Source organism: Drosophila serrata, unplaced genomic scaffold, assembly GCF_035046125.1.
Source record: "Drosophila serrata isolate PLE 108 unplaced genomic scaffold, ASM3504612v1 contig_189, whole genome shotgun sequence".
NCBI lineage: Eukaryota > Metazoa > Arthropoda > Insecta > Diptera > Drosophilidae > Drosophila > Drosophila serrata.
The window spans coordinates 33,845-53,345 of NW_028257087.1; the positions used below are offsets into that span (position 1 = coordinate 33,845).

Here is a 19,501-nt window from a genome sequence, read left to right on the forward strand (position 1 = left end):
AAAAGGTACAATTGGCAATGGGTTGTGTTTTTAAACTTTATTTATATATTTGCTACACTTTACTGAAGGTTCATAACCGAAGAATTTCATATTTTTAGGAAAATTGAAAGCAACATAATTATGTTATTGCTGTTGTCATGGAATGCACAATGTACAATTTATCTACAACAACAATTGAAAATGATGGATTAAATCTAAACATTTTGAAGAAAACAGTCTCGGCACCACTCATCTATCAGATCTCCGTCAGATCCCCGCCGCTGTGGATGACGGACATCACACGCCATGTCATGGACTCGTAGAGCAGCTCGATCTTGTCCACCATCTCCTGATCGCTGTGCCACACGTCGTACAGCACGGAATGAAACTCCTGGACGTTGTTGGGAGCCTGTTTCTGGATCCTTGGCTGGATGATGGCCATAAGCTGCTCCAGGAGATTAAGGTCACTGCAATCGGTGCCTCCGGGTCCCATCAACGTGTCCAGAAAGATCTCTTTCGGTGGTGATCCATCCACGAACTTTAGGTCGTCCATGTTAAAGATGTTGCGCCAATCGCGCACTGTCCAATCCTGATGGGCAGTTGCCCAGGCTACCCTTTTGTTTCTTGTTTCTACGCTGAGACTAGGAGGTGATCCTTGAGCCTTGGTGGGCAACCGACTCTCCTGAAACTGCTTGGCGCGAATCTCACTGATCCGGCGCTGCAGTGTGCGGCGGCTCACTTCGATGCCATGGCGTGCCAGCAGCTCCCGCTGCACATCGATAGAGGTGTAGTAGGGGTGATCGATGAGCATCTTTTCCACAATCTGTCTGTTCTCCAGGATCTTAGGTCTGCCCACCTCACGTTTCTTCTCCTCCTCCTGAGTGGGCTGCGGCGTCTTTGGTTTTTGCGGTAGCCTCAGCGTGGCTGTCTTGCCCTCCAGGAGCTCGCACTCCCGAATGCAGCTGACCACACTCTCCACATCACACTCCAGGATCTGGGCAATCTCCTGGCAGCTATTGGAGTTCTTCAGAGCCTTCACAAGAGTACGCACCTCAGCACCTAGGACCATTTTTACAGCTTGAACGTCACAAATCGAATGTTGGCTTTGGCAATCCCACGGAGGGTTTATATGCACAAATATGAGTGTGTGCCGATCAGGTAGGACAGGGTAAAGTTTCGGTCCCGATTTTGTCGTTGTCTGCCTGTGGATTGGCAGGATTTTATGGCGAGCAAGCTGCAGCTGAATTTCCCGGGATTACGGCGTCAGGTAAATATCGCTTCTAATGGCGCCGTCCCTTTCTGTTGCGTCCCTCTGTTATTCGCAATCGGCAGGGCTGCCAACCCCTACTGAAGATCCTGTAGTGAATGTCATTAAATTAACCCTTAAATTATTTAACAAAAAAAGTACCGTGATTGCAAAATCTCCAAGGGAATTTAGGTGTAAGTCCTCTAATGCTTTCTTATATATTCTAACATTAGACTCTTTAATTTAAATGATATGATAATTATGATAAAAGAAAATAAAATTCAATGTTTTTTAAATAATAATATAAAAAAATATTATTTTCTGAAAAATATTTATTGCTTAAAAGCAGCTGCACTTCATGAATTTAGTGGCGTATGAAAAATAAAGATAACGTCACCCGTCACCCATGACATCTTATATTTCTGCTAATGCTATATCTAATTTAATTATTAATCATATTTCCAATTATATTAGCAAAAATCCTGTGCAATTTTTATTTTATCAAAAGCTCAACCAAGAACTGCAATCTGAAAATATAAAGAATGCTGCGGGAAACCAAATACCAAGTCATTTGAAATTAAGTCCAAGTTGCCTTGTTTTAAACATGCAATTTAATAGTTGATTTCATTTTTGATGCTTTTGTAGAATTACAAAAATAAATATAAAAAACTTGTACATATGTGTGTTAGTTATCTCTCTCTACAGTAGGAAAATGCAGTACACCGTTGTTATACTGTTAAAAATATATATGCCAGATGCTTTTGTTTGTCTTTTATGCTGTGTTAGTTTGATCCTTTTCACTTGTTTCACCTTCAACATTGCGAAACCATCAACTGAACATGTATATTTTCATAGTGCACAATGATTTGGAATTACAGAATACCATAAAGATCAAATTTTGAGTAATATTAGCTTAAGCTCGCTAGGGTGGCTCAGCCGTCGAGGCAGCTGATTGAACTGATAGACAGATATTAAAGCACATAATCGGGGGGCAGGGGGGTAAAAGGCAACCGAATAAGCCACTTATTCTATGTGGGGATGTGGGGATGCGGGAGCCGCCGTAGCATACCGATCAGAATCGTATAATTAAATAAATAACGCTAAAGTACGCCTAATTGGTTTAGATCCATGTGCTAGGTTTTGATTTGTGTATCTGTTTTGTTTTGCCCATCGCTTTTGAGTGTTTCTTTGTGTGGGTGGAGTGTGGGGCTGGAGCTGGGGGAGCTGGTATCGACGAAAGTGTGGGATCAGGCTGCCCGTAGTTAGTCATCCAGATCGATATCGGAGTCATCCGAGTCGTAGCCGCCGCGTATTGTCTTCTGTGGGCGGTTCATGAACGGCTTTCGCTTCACATCTGGCGGCTGCATCAGATCCCCCTTGTAATCAATAGCCCCCGAGTGAGCGATGCGCCACTCCAGCATCTCTGTTGCAAAGTCATCGCAGTTCCCGAGGTCGGTGAAGCCGACAATGAAGTCCTTGGTCTTGCTATCCTTCACCAGGGCAATGGTAGGTATCACCTTGATGCGCAGCCTCTGCGTAAGGAATGGTGTCTTCTCCGCATTCACCTTGCAGAACTTGGCCTCCACGTGCTTGGCGGCAAGGATCTTCAGGTGCATGTCCACGATCTTGCAGCGTTCGGTGCTATCGCGATAGAAGTGACACACAATGTTTGGTGATTTTTTCGACATCTCGAAGAACTCCTTTTCGTCGGCAAGTTCCGAGTAGGTGCCGTGACCCTAAATGAAAGATTTACCACATAAGTTCATGATAGTTATCGAGGAGATAATGTCACTTATTGGCAATGGACCACATACGTTTCTCAGCCACTCCTGCTTCTTGTTGTTGAGCTCTTTCATCTCGCGAAGCCGCTGCTCTCTCAAGGCCTTCAGGTCATCCGAGTCTAAGTTGTCCAATCGGTCCAACTGCTGGTCCAGCTGCTGCTCAATAGTCTTGGCCGCAGTGAACAGTTGATTCTCCAGAAGGTTCGCCATGTCTGAAATGTCCACTTGCTTCTGCTAAGCTCTGCTCCTCACTTGTTTTCTTTACTCTATTTTTCCGACTCTCGCCTGTTTGCACTCTGCGTGTGGTACCAAAAGAGTGTGTTGGAGCCAAGGTGCGTGTGTATGTGGGTTCCGGCACAAATGGAAAGGCGTAGCCATGGAGCCGAGCCGCAGATGCGTCATGTTTTGGGGAAAATTCAGTTAAGTAAGCATTGGAACCACGAGTTTGGGGCGCGGATTGGTCGAAGCGGTCATAAATCGATTATTTGAATAATACTCACGTTTGTGTTTCACTTATCTCATTGATTTTACTGAATTTAAGTTTATTTATACGTAGGGTTGTTGTTGACTAGGGTTGTAGAGCTGCACAAATTTATTTCACTTTCGATACTATCGACGTTCGAAAAGACAACTAGATTTATCGCCTTGTCTCCAGCTGAATGTACACAAATAAATCGAGCAAATGTTCTTTAATTAAACATATAATACTTTTGATTGTTTTTTATTTTAAAACTTGATAAATTCTTCAAATCCAGCGTGACCGGCTGCCGCAGAGACAGTGCTTCCGCTGGTGTTTTTTGATTACGTACTCATGGTCACACTGTAGAGCTTATTGTTTGAAAAAATTAACTATTCTCTAGAATTATTATACCTTAATTATTTATTTTTTATTAAATTAACTTAGTTCTGATAGAAATGTTTTTAAATGCAAGACAAGCGCAAGAATTCTAATTAGCAACACCTATATTGGATATCGATGTTTCGCCCCTTCAAAATACCGATAGTATCGATAGTGAAATCGATGTTCTATCATCGCTCTATCATCTCTAAGACTTTTGATTGTTTGTATCGGCGTCGGTTCGAAAATTTTTCTGCAATTAACTGTCGTGTGTGTGGAACAATTGTCAATTGCTGTTGTCTTTGTTGAACAAATTAAAAGGTTGGTGTGATTCCCTTAATAATACTAGTATTGCGATAACAAACAGTTTTGTAAACCGGCAAGGATGCGCGAGGGTCCTTTGTTGCGGTAGGATGTGAAAGCTGGTGTAGATAATTTTTTTTGCGCGTATGAAACGAAAACCGGGCGCCTTCGAAATGGCGAAAAGTGTACAAACTCAAAGCAGATAAGTGTGGCTGCTGGGTGCATTCTTAAAGGCCCCCTTGCAGGGTTTCTGTAGCTTACCCAAGTTCTATGAGTTTTATTGTTATCTCCAGCTGCATTACAGCTAATTGCTGCGACTGCAGCAGCCGTGCCGCCATTTTAAAAAACGAACGCGGTATCTGAGCCTCAGACAATTGCCTGGTACAGTGGTGGCAAAGCATAAAGGTCAGGGTCGGCAGCTACACTAACACAGGAAAAGATTTCTAGTTTACAATTATAATGGGAAGGTTTTAAATTCCAAAACAGAATAGGATTCATGCTTATTATTTTATGACATGTAAAATAATATCTAATGTGGCTTGTCTGTGATATGGCCATGTGCAATGTTTTGGCGCGCACTGTAAGCCGCCTTTTCATACCCACACTCACACAAGCAGCCAGACGCTCTTGTGCACATGTGTGAGTTGAGTATTCTGCTTTTTTATTTTCGAAAAAGGAAGGGCCGCGCTGTCTTGTGTTTATGTTATGGTTTATTTTTCTGCTGATTCGATCGCGACTCGTTGAAATTGATTAACTAGTGTTGGGGCATTAAGCACTCGAGCATATAAACGGGCATTTATGCTCGTGGGTTTAATCAACTCCGGGAAGCGAAGAATGCCAAAACAAACGACGAAAAAGAGAATTACAATCAAAGAGGGCTTGCCGCATAACTGCATTTTACTGCCTATAAATACATGAACGTGCATGAACGTTTGTGTCGCTGTTGTGTGTGTTCGTGCAATTGCATTTATTATTTTTTTGTTTTATTTTCCCAGCTGCATTTATTTTTTGATTTTTCTGTTGGTTTTGCAGCATCGTTCGTTGTCTGCGATTTTTCGCATTCGCATTTCCACTTTCTAAAAAGAAAACTCAAGACCTCTGGGTAGGCGCTGCTTGCGGCAATTTCTTTCTAAACGTCGACCTCTTCCCTTTGCCTCCCTCCCATCCCGCCACTTAAATAAATGCACCTGGGTGCAACTAGTTTTGATACCCTTACTGTGGGGTATGTCATTAATTTCTTCTAATCAACTAGTAATATGACATGTTAAAAAATTTAGTTTTTAGTAATGTCGTCATACTTTTTCTGACAATATAAAATTCATTAAAATAAACAAAATAATAATAAAAATAATTCTCAAAGAAATAATATTAATAAAAATAATACACAAACAAATAAAAATAATAAAAAGAATCTTGACCGACACCCAAGGTAGCCTTGTTTTCTAAAACAAAGTAAAGAAACCGGTTCTTAAACGGATGTGTCCTTAAATTTGTAACCATTGAAAAATGGAATAATGTTTTTTTGCAATGGTATTTAGGAACTCTTTAAAGCTGTATATACATATTTAACAATAATGAGGGTATTTAATGCCTCGCTGTTTCTCCTTTTCCATTTTCGCATTTATCTGGCATCGAGCTGTCTGTCTTGTTGTAGGTCGGCCTATGGCAAGAAATTTCTTCTTGATTTTTCTTGCATTTTCCTTAGCCTTCTTATGAGTAGCACCTTTTCGTTCGCTTCTGTCGTTGCAAGTTATTTCACTTGCAAACAAAACGAAAAAAAAAAGTAAAAACATTGCTATTCTGCAGCATTTTGCTTGCGTGTTTGCTAAGTTTGTTGTGTTTCACTTTGTTTTGAATGCATTTAATAGAACGGAAGCCAGTTAAAAAAATATTGGTAGGGGAGCGGGATCAGTCAGGCAGAACGAAAAACTATAATGAGGAGTACAAAACGGAAAATGCCACCCTAAAAAAAAGGAATACAAAGAAATGAAGACATTTTTAAAGTTTAAATTAGCATATGTCGCCGGGTGATTGGCCATTCCAGGTAATAAACGCATCCTAATCTGCGCACACATGTCCGCCATAAATGGCAGCTGTCTCGGCAGGTAGATATTCATATTTCCTTCGCTGATTACTGCTGCACAAGTACCTGCACTAATACTGATCCTCCCGAAAAAGTACTTAAACACAGCGCAGAGTGAAAATCCTGCCAAGTTAAGCCTCAGCTGTTAAACCGTCAAGACGTGATAAAACGCAAAGCGCCTCTCCCAGATTAACAACACTCTCAACGTAGTGAAGAAACCCAGAGACCTACTGTGATTATAAAAACTCTCATATTAAGCAGTGCAACTGTTCTAGGTGGGTTTTGGGGTTGGGGTTCCACTTAAGAGCCGGTCTCGACCGCATTCCTAATGTAAACAAACCGCAATGTTCTCGCTCGTATGCCGTGTTTACATTAATTTTCGTTTTCAGTGATGCAAGCAAAACTCAATCTCGACTAATACAGTTTTTTCCGATTTTATGTCCCTTGCAGAGATCTTAATTTAACGGCCCACGAGTATTGTAACACAAATGTTAAGCAAAATGGCTCAGCCGAACAATGTTGGAGGCGGAGCCGGTTCAGGCTCAGGACGTCGTCTTCCCCTCTCGCTGAGCGGTGGCAGCCAGGTGTCCCGACTGCAGCAATCGTCAACTGGAAGCAACGGCCGTTCAAACAGTCCCCAGAATGGCAACAACAAAAAGATTACAGAATCTCTTATTCCACTGAAAAAGACAACACAGCAGCGGAGCTCCTCCACAAGCTCCTCCGCCTCCTCGGCCAGCGCCAAAGAAGAGGACAAGAAGAGCCAGAATGGTGCCACAAAATCCACTAATGGCAAGGAGAAACCGCCACAGAATGGCAGCTCAGTCGCTAGCAAAGATCAAAAGGAGCAAAAATCAAAGGACAAGGCTTCCGAAAAGAAGGAGAAGGAGATTGTTGTAGCTGAAAAGCAACAGGAGGTGGTAGTGGTAAATAAGGAAAGCGTCGAACAGAAAGAAACCCTATCGGAAGCAAAGAAGGAAGCTACAACCGAAGCTGCCTCAGCCACTGCTCAACAAGCTCCTGAAGTTGTTTTGGATGATAATGTCGTTGTAGAGCCTACCACTCCCTCAAAGGATCGGAAGTCCACACGAAAGGCCGGTCAGCAGAAGTCGCCGGTTACCAAGGTGACCCCATCATCGTCACCGGCTAGCAAGGTGACCCCCTCATCGTCGCCGGCACAGGTGAAAAAAACTGAAGTTAAGGAAGTTTTGCCACCACCGGAACCACAGGAGGATGTGGAGATGGAGCCACTGACTGTAGATGCTTCACCCATACGCAGTGCCAGCGGTAATCTGAATGCCCTGCCGGCGGCCACTTCCACACCGGGACGCAGCCTCTTCGGTTTCCGCAGCACCAGCAAGCAAAGCACCGAGGTGGAGCTAGCCACCCAGACCTCCAGCTCGCCGGCCGGGACTCCGGCCCGCAGTTTTGCCCAGATTACCGGCAGGCGCAGCATACGACCAATCAACACGCTGACACCCTCCAAAGTGGGCAGCTACAGGTGTACCACCAGTGACCTGGATACTTCAAGCTGCACGAACGCCAGCATGAATGCCACCGTGGGCTCGGAGATACCCAACAGCTCATCGTTTTCATTCTCGTTCTTTGGACGTGGACGCAAGCGTGAACGCACTCCCCCGGCAGTTTCGGGATCTCAGTCGACCAATGATTTGGCCCAGGATGTGGAAATGTCGCCGCCGAAACGGGCCCGCTTCGAGATGTTCAGCCTTCGAAACCTGGCTTCGCCCTTCAGCTTGCTGAGCTCGAAATTCTCTAAGGCGACGATTGCCACTCCGACCCGCCTCCGCCTGGAGCAGACTCCGCCCGGCGATGATGATGGCGAGGTGCAGAACGTATCCCACATCGTGGTCGAGGAGGACAATCAGCTGAACTCATCGTCAGTTAGCGTGCCAGAGGCTCAGGACGCTGAGCAGGCCAACAAGGACTTGACTGTTGGCCAGGAGGCCGGTCTGGAGACGCCGAAGAAGGGCGGCTCACCCGTTAAAGAAATTCCCGCCGAGAAGGATGTCGCCGAGGGCGTAGATATCGCTGAGCAGTCCGCAGATGGCGAGAATATCCCACCACAGGAGGCGGTGGCCGAAGTCGAGGCCCGATCCCGCTGCTCAATAATGTAAAGCAAACAAATATGATAACCGGAACCCCCTTCCCCTATAGTTGATAAGCTTATGTCTTCTTTACGTACCCGTACGCTGTCCTTTTTTTGTAATTTGTGTTCAAACGTAAAATTACATGTTAAAAGAGATGTGCTGCCGCGAACAATTTTTAAAGTCAGACAGGCTAGATTACATTTTCTATTAAGAAAAAGAATTCTGCCACACCTGCGATTCACCTAATCAGAGCCTTGCATTCCTTGCTGGATGGCTGCCCCAAAGGGGTTTCCAATCCCGCGCTGCCATCCACCGACGAATCGGGAGCTCTGCAGGCCAGCAAGTACCCACTGAAATTGGGTACCAAAAACAAAGAAAATAACACACAAAAAAAAGAAAACACATTTATGTAGCCGTAATCTGTGTAAGAAGTAAAATGTTTTATTTACCATAACATATTTTTATGGAAGTCTCATCTTTTCGACAGGAGGATATACATTTAAGTTACAAGAGATACATATGCAATAGGCTATATATGATTTATAAAAATGTAACGCGTATTTTATAAATAAAGTGCATTTTTGAACAACATGTTTAATTGGTTACATTTAAATGTTCCAGAGACTTGCATTTAATTAAAAGCTATAACTATATTCTTACAATTTTGAGTATTAAATCCAAGAGGAGAAATGTGTATGTTATTAAAAATAACTATCTGTTTTTTTTTCGTTTTTATCGAATAAATAAACTGACAAGTGATCGTTAGTTTATTTTTATACCCTTGCAGGGTATTATATCAGTCAGAAGTTTGAAACGCAGTGTGACCTCCGACCATATAGAGTCCATATATTCTTGATCAGCATCAACAGCCGAGTCGATCTAGCCATGTCCGTCTGTCCGTTTATACGCAAACTAGTCCGTCAGTTTTAAAGCTATCTGAATGAAACATTGTAGTAAGTCTTCTATATACTCTCACTCGTATATATGCCGGATCGGACAACTATATCATATAGCTCCCATATGAATGATCGGAAAATTAAGAAATAAAAATTATAACATTTTCAACAGAATTTAATCAAACTTAAGATATAGCCATTTTATATTGCTCTACAATTTTTTTGTAAAATTTAAGGAAAATCGGACTACTATATAATATAGCTCCCATAGGAAAGATCGGGAAATAAATAAAATTTATTTATAACTTTTTTAGTTTTCAGCATACTTTAATCAAATTTAAGTTATAGCCATTTCATATTATTCTAAAATTTTGTGTACAATTTTATAAAAATTGGACTACTATATCATATAGCTCCCATAGGAACGATCGAGAAATTGATAAAATTAAAAATTATTACTTTTTTACTTTTCAACAGAATTTAATCAAATTTGAGATATATTCTGTTGAAAACTAAAAAAGTAATAATATTTATACTATTCCACAAATTTGTTTTAAATTTTATGAAAATCGGACGACTATATCATATAGCTGCCATAGGCACGATCGAGAAATTAATACAATTAAAATTATTACTGTTTCAGTTTTCAACAGATTTATACCAAATTTGAAATATAGCCCTTTTCTATTATTCTAGAATTATAATTTTATGAAAATCGGATGACTATATCATATAGATCCCGTACAAACGATCTTTAGATATAGAGGAAAATGCAAAACTGTGAATGTAAAACTGTAAATATGAAAACCATATAAGTTGGCTTTGACTTCAAAAACTGAAATACAAATTATTTACAGATTCGAAAAATCATTAAGAGAAGATAAATTTAAAAATAAAAAAAAAAACAAGAAAATGGGAAATTTTTCTTTCCTACAGTGTTCGAAAATGTTTTAAGGTTTGCAGTATTTTTTATAGTATTTTCCGTTTTTCCAGCGTTTGGTCACACAAGCCAAGTTGTTCGCAGCAAAAAAAAAGAGAGATTTGTCGGATTAGATGAGATACCAACGAAAAAATTATTAGTCAACTGTCCCAAGAAGCAACGCCACTCCGAGACCGCTCCACGCCAGGCCACTCCAATCCATTCCGGTCCAGTCCAGTCCAGTCCAATCCCAGTCCAGCAGCGAGTAGAAAAGAACTCCTCCTCCTCCTCCGACAGCAGAGCCCAAGAGCCACGACCGAAGAGGAGGGCAGAGCGAAAAGAGCGAACAACGAAGTGTGAAGAAGCAGCGCCAGCATGTCCTGGACGGAGAAAGTGGACCCGGAGCTGATCTTCACCAAGCAGGAGCGCATCGGCAAGGGCTCCTTCGGCGAGGTGTTCAAGGGCATCGACAACCGCACCCAGCAGGTGGTGGCCATCAAGATCATTGATTTGGAGGAGGCCGAGGATGAGATCGACGACATCCAGCAGGAGATTATGGTGCTGTCGCAGTGCGACTCGCCATATGTCACCAAGTACTATGGCAGCTTCCTCAAGGGCACCAAGCTCTGGATCATCATGGAGTACCTGGGCGGCGGCTCCGCATTGGACCTGATGAAGGCTGGCAGCTTTGAGGAGATGCACATCGGGATCATTTTGCGCGAGGTGCTCAAGGGTCTGGACTACCTGCACTCGGAGCGCAAGCTGCATCGCGACATCAAGGCGGCCAACGTGCTGCTCAGTGAGCAGGGCGACGTCAAGCTGGCGGACTTTGGAGTCGCCGGCCAGCTGACCAACACCACCTCCAAGAGGAACACGTTCGTGGGTACGCCCTTTTGGATGGCGCCGGAGGTGATTAAGCAGTCGCAGTACGACGCCAAGGCGGACATCTGGTCGCTGGGCATCACGGCCATTGAGCTGGCCAAGGGCGAGCCGCCCAATTCGGAGCTGCATCCGATGCGCGTCCTCTTCCTCATCCCCAAGAACAATCCGCCCCAGTTGACGGGCAACTACACCAAGTCGTTCAAGGACTTTGTGGAGGCCTGTCTGAACAAGGATCCGGAAAACAGGCCCACGGCCAAGGAGCTGCTCAAGTACCCGTTCATCAAGAAGGCCAAGAAGAACGCATACCTGATCGACCTAATCGACCGCTTCAAGAAATGGAAAGTGTCCAAGGGCGATGAGAGCGAGACGGAGTCGGAGAACTCGGACTCAGATTCCGATGCCAAGCAGGGAGGCAGCAGCCAGGACGAGCCCTGGATCATGACGGTCAAGGGACTGCATATTAATAGCGCTCCGCGGGCGGGCGTCAACAGCTTCCAGCTGCAGGAGCACGAGCTGACCATGCAGAAACTGATGCAGACCACACATTCGCCCGCAGGCAGTGGTCCGGCCGCCTCCGCCTCCGCGGCCGGCGCCGTAGCCTCTTCCCCTTCCGCCTCTGTGTCCGCCATAGCGGCATCCGCATCCTCCGTGTCCGTGATCACAGCTAACGAGGTTGTAGCATCCGCATCTTCGTCCGCCCTGCCCCCCCAAGCCAGCCACAACCACAACAACGTTAATAGCAGCAGCAGCAACAATAACAACAATAATAATAACAATAACAGCCACAACAGCAACATGAGCAACAAGCACGCCACCACCACCATGCTGAACGCAACTCCTCTGCCGAGCTCCGTGACCAGCTCCTCGTCGGCCAGCGAGCTGCAGCAGAAGCGCTCCAGTTCGAAGCCGGAGTTGCGTCAATCACGCTCAGCCGCACCGCTGGATCAGGTGGAGGATCGTCGAGCCTCCCTGGGGCTGCCCCTGCAGTCCACGGCTTCGAACCTGTCGCAGGCCGAGCAGCAGCAGCGTCGCAGCAGCCAACGTGAATCATTCCATTCGACTAACGCCGCCGTGGCCGCAGCCGGCAGCAGTGGTGGCCACAGGGAGAGCCACAGGGACCGGAACAGGGAGAACCACAGCCACAACAGTAACAACCACAGCCACGAGGAGCTTGAGGTCAGCAACCATGCGAACCACGCCAAGCAGGCGTCGGCGGGACAACGCGTCATGCAGACGAACAGTGCCTGTTTGAACAACTTCCTATTCCCCGTGCTGACCGACATTCAGCGCAAGTATTCCGGCGGCGGCGGTGGTGTCAGCGGAGCCGGTGGACCCGGACGTAACCTAGGCGTTGGCAGCGACATTGGCGACCTGAAGTCTGTGTTCGAGCTGGCCGAGCGCTCCAGTCCCGGTGTGAGCGACCTGTTCATGAAGGAGCTGATCCACATGCTGGTGCCGGGATACTCGGAGACGCGCATCAACACAATCATGGACCGCGCCATACGCAATCGCAAGTAGACCAGAAGTATCCTCTATTCCGATTCCAAGCAACAACCTACTATATACTATATACATATAAACACACCATTATTAACGAGACCGAGACGAGACCAGGAGAAGCCGAAAAAACATATTCCGACATTTAGTGGCCAACGGAGGAGCGGTAGCGGGAGCGAGATGTACATGTATTTTCAATTGAACAGTTATTTAAGCATACAATATGTATTCGTTTGTTTATCTGCAATATTAATCTAATGTAAAACATATATGACTTCAGAATAAAAAGCCCACAAAAATGAATCATTTGAATTTGGCGCACTCTGCGCAGCGATTTAATTCCTTTTCTAATTCAAGTTAACAACCTTTTCATTTTTGGTTTTTGGCACCTTTTTTATCCAAGTTAACAACTCTTTTTGGTTTTTGAATTGGGAAAATTGAAATCGTACTTTAAAGTGTAAATATTTCTGGCATTTTGTTTTGGTATTTTTTTGGCGCTTTGGCGACGGGCACACTGCACGATCAACCAAACAGCCATTTTGCATTTTAATTCAATTCGATGTCTTTTTTTTCGGCCCCCAACGCATTGGGCAGGATAATAAATCCAGGAGAAACGGATAATCCCTTAGACATGTCGCGGGAGCCACTAGTGAACGAGGAAAGGCTGGAGACGCTGGTCTACCACCGCTCCAAGCAGTGGTCCAGCCTGATGAAGGTGAGCTCGAGATTCCCTGTTAGCGTCGTTTGCTCAGCAATCTTTGTGTGTTGTTTTTCCAGAATTGGACGGATGGAGACGAAGGGCAGGAGCTGTGTGTCTCTGACCTGGAAGACATATTCAAGGACGAGCATGAGGATCCCGAAATGGATGACGAGGAGGCCATTGAGGATCCCGTTCCGGAGACGAAAGTGGACATGGCCAACATTAGTGCCAGCATGGGTGTGGCGGAACTGACACTGATTCTGTGCGCGAGCGAGGACAACGAGGCCAAGGCCGAGATGCAGGAGATCCTTAACCAGACAATGCCCATTGTCCAGGAGCACAAGCGAAAGTGGAAAGAGGCTGGGCTGGACCGCATTCTGGACACCTTTGACGAGAAGCAAATTGAGCAGCATGTGGGACAGTGGATGCGCCGCAACAACAGTGCTTTTGTGGAGGAGGCCCCTCCTGCCAAGTTCCTGTATGTGTTAGACCAAGCCTCCATTTCGGAGGTCAGCGATAACGAGTCGCTGCACTCTATCGACACGGCCCGCTACATTCGGCAGAGCCGGCGGCGCGTGCCCAAGAAGATCTCCAACACGGCCACCATTAAGATGTACCGCACGCACTCCCATAAGCGGGACGAGCTGCGGGCCAAGTATGCGTACGACGATGAGCAGGAGCATCGACACCACATGCAGACTCTGCTGCACCGACGGCGGGAGAAGGAGCGACAGGTGACTTACGTCAATGCATCACCACAGCACTGCATGCTCTCGAGCGGCCATCATCCGCGGCGCAAGTACAGGCGCAAGCGACACGCCAGCTCGCCAGTCTTTGACTTCTCATCCAGCGATGAAGATGGTCGGTCCTATGGCCGGTGCGCCTGCCGCTCCTGCATGTCACATCACTCGTTGTCCAGGAGTGCCTCCTATCAGTGCTATTCATATAAGGGACCACGCGATTGCCACCACCACCACCGCTCGGTGGCTTCACGAACTATGCATCACATGCGCCGCCAGCACAGCTACGACATCGACATGGACTTAAGGCCACGTATGCGGGAGAACGAGTGTAATTGCTGCACCAGCGACCGGCTTTGCTCCAATGTAGTGCACATCGCAAATAGCTCCACTGAGGAGTGGGTTGTTGAAAACTGCAGTCCCTTGGTTGTGGAGACACCGAAAAATTACCGGCGGCAGCAAAAGCAGAAGCATCAGTTGGTGGCCATAACAAAAAGCAACTCGAAATCAACTCTGTCCAAGTGTCATAAGCAGAGATTACCGAAAAGTTTGAAGACTGTCGCCGCTCCCAAGTTGCTCAAGGCACAAGTTAGTCTTCTCGGGGACACATCTGATGATGAAGTTGAGGACTCGCCAAGGATACGCAAGAAAAAGCCAGTGGCATCTGCTCCTGTTACTGCAAGGAAGATACTCAAAGCGGCTCCTTCAACTTTTAAGCAAAAGCTGATTACACCTAAACAGGACAAAGGTCTTATCAATTTGAAGAGAAATCCAGCTGACATTGTCCAATCGTCTGACGAAAGCGAAGATGAAGTTGGGAGCTTGGTGGAAAAAAATTCAAAGAAGGAATCGGGGCCAATGAGTTCCATTGAAAAGAAGACGCCTTCTTCGAACAAACCTATTTACCGGACCACCAATCGATTATCCAAAATCCCCGAAGAGGTGACCAGGCCCAAGGATCCAGAAGATGAAAATCTAGCTTCTTCTACCAAAATCTGTGAAGAGAAAGAAACCTGCTTAGTTGAGAAGACTTCCTCCAAAGCATTAGAAACCAACTCCAAGCAGATCCTGGAGGAGCAAAAAACGCATAAGAAATCAAAGACATCGAACCTCGTCCCCGTCGAATCTTCCGAACGTAATGAATTTGGCACTTCCGCCAAATCTCGAGGAAGACCAAAGAAGATTGCTACTCTGAACGAAGGAACAATTGACCCTAACACAAACATTGTCAAATCGTCCGACGAAAGCGAAGATGAAGTTAAGGGAAGAAGCCGATTGGTAAGTTTTTCGACATCAAAACAATTAAAGGCAACACCTGGGACCGTCAAAGTTGCCGTGGAATCTTCTCCTCCTAAGAAAGGTGCGACTTCCAGCAAGTCTCGAGGAAGACCAGCAAAATGTCCTGCTGCTCCGACAAGGAAAAAAAGGACGCCGATGAAAACCAGCTCTAACGCTGGTGCAAAGGACAATGCTGCGATTCCATCTCCAGACTCCCAGGAAATCGTAGCCGAGAAGATCAAGGCTTCAAAAGCTAAAACTTCTAATCGAAAGTCAAAGAAAGTGAAATCAAGCGACTCTGCAAGTCTGGATAAAGCAACAGACTCGGACGAATCGGACTTCCAGAGAGCCCTGGCCTTGTCCGCGGAAACGTACAAGGATGAGCAATTGAAGCGGGCTGGGGATTCAGCCACGCCACCAGAATATCAGCCTCAGTCGCAGTCACAGTCGCAATCTCAGCTTATGTTCAACAATAACAGCGTGGCCTGCAATTCCACAGCTTTGGCCAATGACACGGCCTGTTCACGAGTGCTTTCCCCGTTGAAGTGTGGCTCTAAAAGGGCAGCAGCTGTTAGCAGCACGGAGGCCCAGCGGGCGGAGGTCATTAACATGAATTCATCGGAAGAATGTTTGGTGAAAAAGGGCGCCGCCCCAGGTGCCGATGCGGACTGCACCGTGGTGACATCCACCACGATCTGTGAACCCCCTGCTGCCGTTACTGCTCGCAAGCCACCGCCTCTTAAGATCAGCAAGCGGGGCATTCTGCTGCACAACTCGTCCTCGGCTGGTGAAGGCAGCAACTTTACACTGACCGAGCAGAGTCTCGGCGAGGTGATTGGCGAGCGTTTTGCCCGCAGATATCTCAAGTATCACGTGGGCAGTCGCACCTTCGACAGCAGCCATTCGGTTTACTATCGACCCACGCCCAAGTTGGCCGAAGCCTTGAAGGCTGCTTCCATGGATACACAGTTGCTCGCTGATTTATCGACTTCCGGTTCCAGCGATGATGATGTGTTTGATCAGATTCACAAATACGGGGACGTGTACAGTGTGGCCGAGAACGCCGTTAAGCATAAGGACTAAGGACTAGGAACTTTGTTCGGTCCAATATCGATTGCAGGCTTCCAATTCGATCTTAGATATATCCTTGCAAAGGCTCTCATTAGGTTGAATTTGTATTTCTTTGAGTTTTGATTTTTATTTCACGTAAATTACATGTCGATAGTGATAATAGAAAACATAATATGTCATAATCATCATTAATGTTCGCTTAAGTATTAAATAATTGTTTAAGAGATTTATTCGCATTGCAATAGTAATATTTTGTGTGCCCAAGAAGAAGTGTTTTCTGTTTAAGTTCGTTTCCATTCGGTTTATCCAAAAATATATATGTATCGGCTATTATTGTTAAGTTTATGTATGTATTCACAAGAAGAAAAAAACAAATAAAACATAGGATCAAGATTTTTAAGAAAATGGCGCGTCGAGAAAAGAAACCAGAAGCTTCGTCCTTCCATGTATGTAGATATGTATGTACAAATAACAAAAAGGCTTACCTAAAATATGGTGATATTATGTATCAATCAAGAATAATTAAAATTAAACAAAGAGAGGCGTTAATATGCGATGATGAAAACAAGAATAAACACACGACTGACTGACGGATCTTTTTACCCCTGGAACATGCGCGCGCCCTGGAACACATACACATGCGAAGAATATATCTACACGTACACATATGCCTGGCCGGCCTAGCTTCATATACATATAGCGCTCTCCTCCCTCCCTACACATCGATCTGGAATGGGGAGCCGGGCACATGCTCCTCGCCCCACTTGATTAACAGCACATACTGTCCGCGATCACGCACCACATAGTGCACATTGTAGTTGTTGTGGCCAGCATGCTTGACGTGGAGCTCCTCGCAAGGTCCCTTCGGTCCGTACATGCCAACGTACAGGATGTTGTTGCCTGCAAGGAGAAGATTATATTCAGTTAGTGTCTCATGACGTCGAGTCTAGTGGTTCCTCTAACTCACCCGCATCGGTGGCACAGATGGTGAACTGGTTCTGCTTGCCAATGTACGCCTTCTTCAGGCCCATACCCTTGGACTCCACTTTGTTGGCATCCGACTTGAATGTGGGCAGATGGACGCCCGTTTTCTGACCGCCCTTGGCCACCTTGTGAACCGTCTCAACGGTCACCGTCGACGTCTCCTGAGCGCCCTCATCGGCCAACTTATCGCCGATGGCGTTGATCTTGAATGGTGAGCCCACGATGTGCATGTTGTTGTACTTGACCGTGATGTAATGCTCGCCGGGCAGCAGAGGAGTGTAGCGCACCTTGTAGCCCTCCTCCACCTCTGTGCAGTCCATGGCCACCTTGGAGGGTCCGTCAATGGAGACGGCCAGAGTGCCAACGCCTGCATTGCAGGTGTTGATGATGAAGTCGGCCTTGTGGCCAGTCTTCACCTCATCCAGGCCATTGCCGCTGGCATGGACGGCGGCTGGATCGGCAACATCCTTGCCGACCTTGATTCTGAACGGAGAGTCGGGTATGTGGACGCCGTTGAACTTGACGTGGATGGCATGGATACCGTTCTCGCGCGGATAGAAGCGCACCGAAACCATCTCGCTGTCGATAGCCTGGATGAAGCAATCGTCGTCCGTGCCGGACGGAGCCACGATCTTTGCATCCAGTTCACCCTTGGCGCCGTTCTTGCGCACCATAAACTGGTAGGGGGCATCCGGAAGGATATTGCCCTGCGGGAACTGCTGCACCTCCAGCTTGTGGGCATCACCGGCGTCCGGTGAGATGTATACCTTGAATGGCGAGTCGGGTATGTGGCGGTCGTTGAACTTGAGACCGACGCGGTACTCTCCGGGCTCGGTCACCTTGTAGGACACATCGCAGCTGCCGTCCTTGCGATCCTTGAACTCAATGTCCGCCTTGCTGGGACCCTCCACGGAAATGGCCAGGGAACCGCCGCCCGCCTCGCGGGTCCACACATTGAACTCGGCCGCCTCACCGACGACGCCGCGCTCCAAGCCCGAGCCTCCGGCCTTGACCAGATGGCTGCCAGAGTCACGCAGAGGTCCCACAGTGAACTGGAAGGGAGAGCCGGGTATATGCATCTCGGAGTAGCGCACGGACACCGTGTGCACGCCTAGCTCCTTGGGCACAAAGTGCACTGAGTAGAGGCCATCCTCAACCTCCTGGATCTCTGCATCCTCGGTGACATTGCTGGGCGAGGTGACGCAGGCAGCCAAATCGAACGAGGTGATGCCGGGCATCTTGAACGTCAGCTTGCACTGGCTTCCGATCTCCGTGATTGGGACAGCGTCACGATCCCTCTGAATCTTCTCACGCTTGCGGTTGCTGCCCTCGCCGGCCACCTTGACGGTGAAGGGTGATCCCTCCACGTGGTGATCGGCGAACTTCAGGTTCACAATGTAGTAACCCGGCTCCGTGGGCTTGTACGAGATGTTCAGGGTGCCATCGTCCTTGTCCGTGCACTGGATCTCTGCCTTGCTGGGACCCTCGATGGAGACCGAGAGGCCACCGAATCCCGCGTTGCGCGTGTCCACGGAGAAGATGTTGTCGGCATGCGTTTGGCCATCCTTAAGGCCGGCTCCGCTGACCTTCACCTTCTTGGCATCACCCACTTCACGCTCGCACACGGTCACCTTGAAGGGGGAGTTGTTGATGTGCTTGCCCATGCGCTTCACCGACACCAGATGTTCGCCGGTCTCACGGGGCGTGAACGAGATGCCAATGTTGCCGGTGGGCATGCGCTTGAGGAAGCAAGGCTCCTCCAGGCCACTGGGAGCCTGGATGGAGGCATTCAAAGCACGCAGATCGTCGTCGGTAATGTCGCCGGGCATGGTGACCTCGGAGCAGGAGCCCACAGAGATCTGGTTACGCTTGCGACCCTCACCGGTGATCTTGGCAAAGTACGGTGATCCCTTGATGTGCCTGTCGCCGAAACGAACCGACACCTGGTACTCTCCAGGGGCAGTGGGCAGGTATTGCACGGAGACGGTGCCGTCTTTGTTGTCATGATAGTTAATGGTGGCCTTGCTGGGTCCCTCGACGGCCATGGTCAGGCCACCGGCACTGGCTCCCTTGGTGGAGATGGTAAAGTTGGCCGGCTCACCGGTGACACCGTGGGTCAGACCGGGACCATAGGCAGTCACGAAACCGGAGGTGATCGAATCCACATGGAATTTGAAGGGAGATCCTGTAAAGTAC

General features: G+C 47.1%; 6 protein-coding genes across 17 annotated transcripts in view; 3 read left to right on the forward strand and 3 right to left on the reverse strand.

The window, feature by feature from the left end:
- Positions 1 to 16: 16 nt before the first annotated feature.
- LOC110188459 (uncharacterized) lies at positions 17 to 1,318 on the reverse strand. The gene has a single exon (XM_020958189.2). The coding sequence runs from the start codon at positions 1,046 to 1,048 to the stop codon at positions 236 to 238; it is 813 nt and encodes a 270-aa protein (XP_020813848.2). The 5' UTR covers positions 1,049 to 1,318; the 3' UTR covers positions 17 to 235.
- A 500-nt stretch (positions 1,319 to 1,818) lies between these two features.
- Positions 1,819 to 3,811, reverse strand: LOC110188333 (phosducin-like protein 3). Its single transcript, XM_020958041.2, has 3 exons — positions 3,507 to 3,811; positions 3,040 to 3,302; positions 1,819 to 2,961 (listed from the first exon to the last, which is right to left on the reverse strand). The coding sequence occupies exons 2-3, from the start codon at positions 3,214 to 3,216 to the stop codon at positions 2,488 to 2,490; spliced, it is 651 nt and encodes a 216-aa protein (XP_020813700.1). The 5' UTR covers positions 3,217 to 3,302; positions 3,507 to 3,811; the 3' UTR covers positions 1,819 to 2,487.
- A 211-nt stretch (positions 3,812 to 4,022) lies between these two features.
- On the forward strand, positions 4,023 to 8,929 carry kuk (kugelkern). Its single transcript, XM_020957851.2, has 2 exons — positions 4,023 to 4,165; positions 6,681 to 8,929. Exon 2 carries the CDS (start codon positions 6,719 to 6,721, stop codon positions 8,363 to 8,365), a length of 1,647 nt encoding a protein of 548 aa, XP_020813510.2. The 5' UTR covers positions 4,023 to 4,165; positions 6,681 to 6,718; the 3' UTR covers positions 8,366 to 8,929.
- A 1,130-nt stretch (positions 8,930 to 10,059) lies between these two features.
- GckIII (Germinal centre kinase III) lies at positions 10,060 to 12,835 on the forward strand. Its single transcript, XM_020957850.2, has one exon. The coding sequence runs from the start codon at positions 10,529 to 10,531 to the stop codon at positions 12,551 to 12,553; it is 2,025 nt and encodes a 674-aa protein (XP_020813509.2). The 5' UTR covers positions 10,060 to 10,528; the 3' UTR covers positions 12,554 to 12,835.
- A 171-nt stretch (positions 12,836 to 13,006) lies between these two features.
- Positions 13,007 to 16,726, forward strand: cal1 (chromosome alignment defect 1). The gene is made up of 2 exons (XM_020957849.2): positions 13,007 to 13,247; positions 13,310 to 16,726. The coding sequence occupies exons 1-2, from the start codon at positions 13,092 to 13,094 to the stop codon at positions 16,331 to 16,333; spliced, it is 3,180 nt and encodes a 1,059-aa protein (XP_020813508.2). The 5' UTR covers positions 13,007 to 13,091; the 3' UTR covers positions 16,334 to 16,726.
- cher (filamin A protein cher) overlaps positions 16,429 to 19,501 on the reverse strand; it is a 43,880-nt gene continuing 40,807 nt past the window's right edge. For all 12 annotated transcript variants that reach the window (XM_086829202.1, XM_020957845.2, XM_020957840.2 and 9 more), the window contains 2 exons: positions 17,289 to 19,490; positions 16,429 to 17,221 (listed from right to left, as the gene is read on the reverse strand). In XM_086829202.1, coding sequence (XP_086685328.1) covers positions 17,037 to 17,221; positions 17,289 to 19,490 — 2,387 coding nt within the window. In that variant the 3' untranslated portion in view covers positions 16,429 to 17,036. The remainder of the gene's footprint in view (positions 17,222 to 17,288; positions 19,491 to 19,501) is intronic.

Excerpts from the sequence above, each read along its gene's own strand:
- LOC110188459 (XM_020958189.2), bottom strand. The coding sequence starts at position 1,048 with ATGGTCCTAGGTGCTGAGGTGCGTACTCTTGTGAAGGCTCTGAAGAAC.
- LOC110188333 (XM_020958041.2), bottom strand. The coding sequence starts at position 3,216 with ATGGCGAACCTTCTGGAGAATCAACTGTTCACTGCGGCCAAGACTATT. Across the intron at positions 2,962-3,039 it reads AGCAGGAGTGGCTGAGAAAC|GGTCACGGCACCTACTCGGA; the intron begins GTATGTGGTCCA and ends TCTTTCATTTAG.
- kuk (XM_020957851.2), top strand. The coding sequence starts at position 6,719 with ATGTTAAGCAAAATGGCTCAGCCGAACAATGTTGGAGGCGGAGCCGGT.
- GckIII (XM_020957850.2), top strand. The coding sequence starts at position 10,529 with ATGTCCTGGACGGAGAAAGTGGACCCGGAGCTGATCTTCACCAAGCAG.
- cal1 (XM_020957849.2), top strand. The coding sequence starts at position 13,092 with ATGTCTTTTTTTTCGGCCCCCAACGCATTGGGCAGGATAATAAATCCA. Across the intron at positions 13,248-13,309 it reads AGTGGTCCAGCCTGATGAAG|AATTGGACGGATGGAGACGA; the intron begins GTGAGCTCGAGA and ends TTGTTTTTCCAG.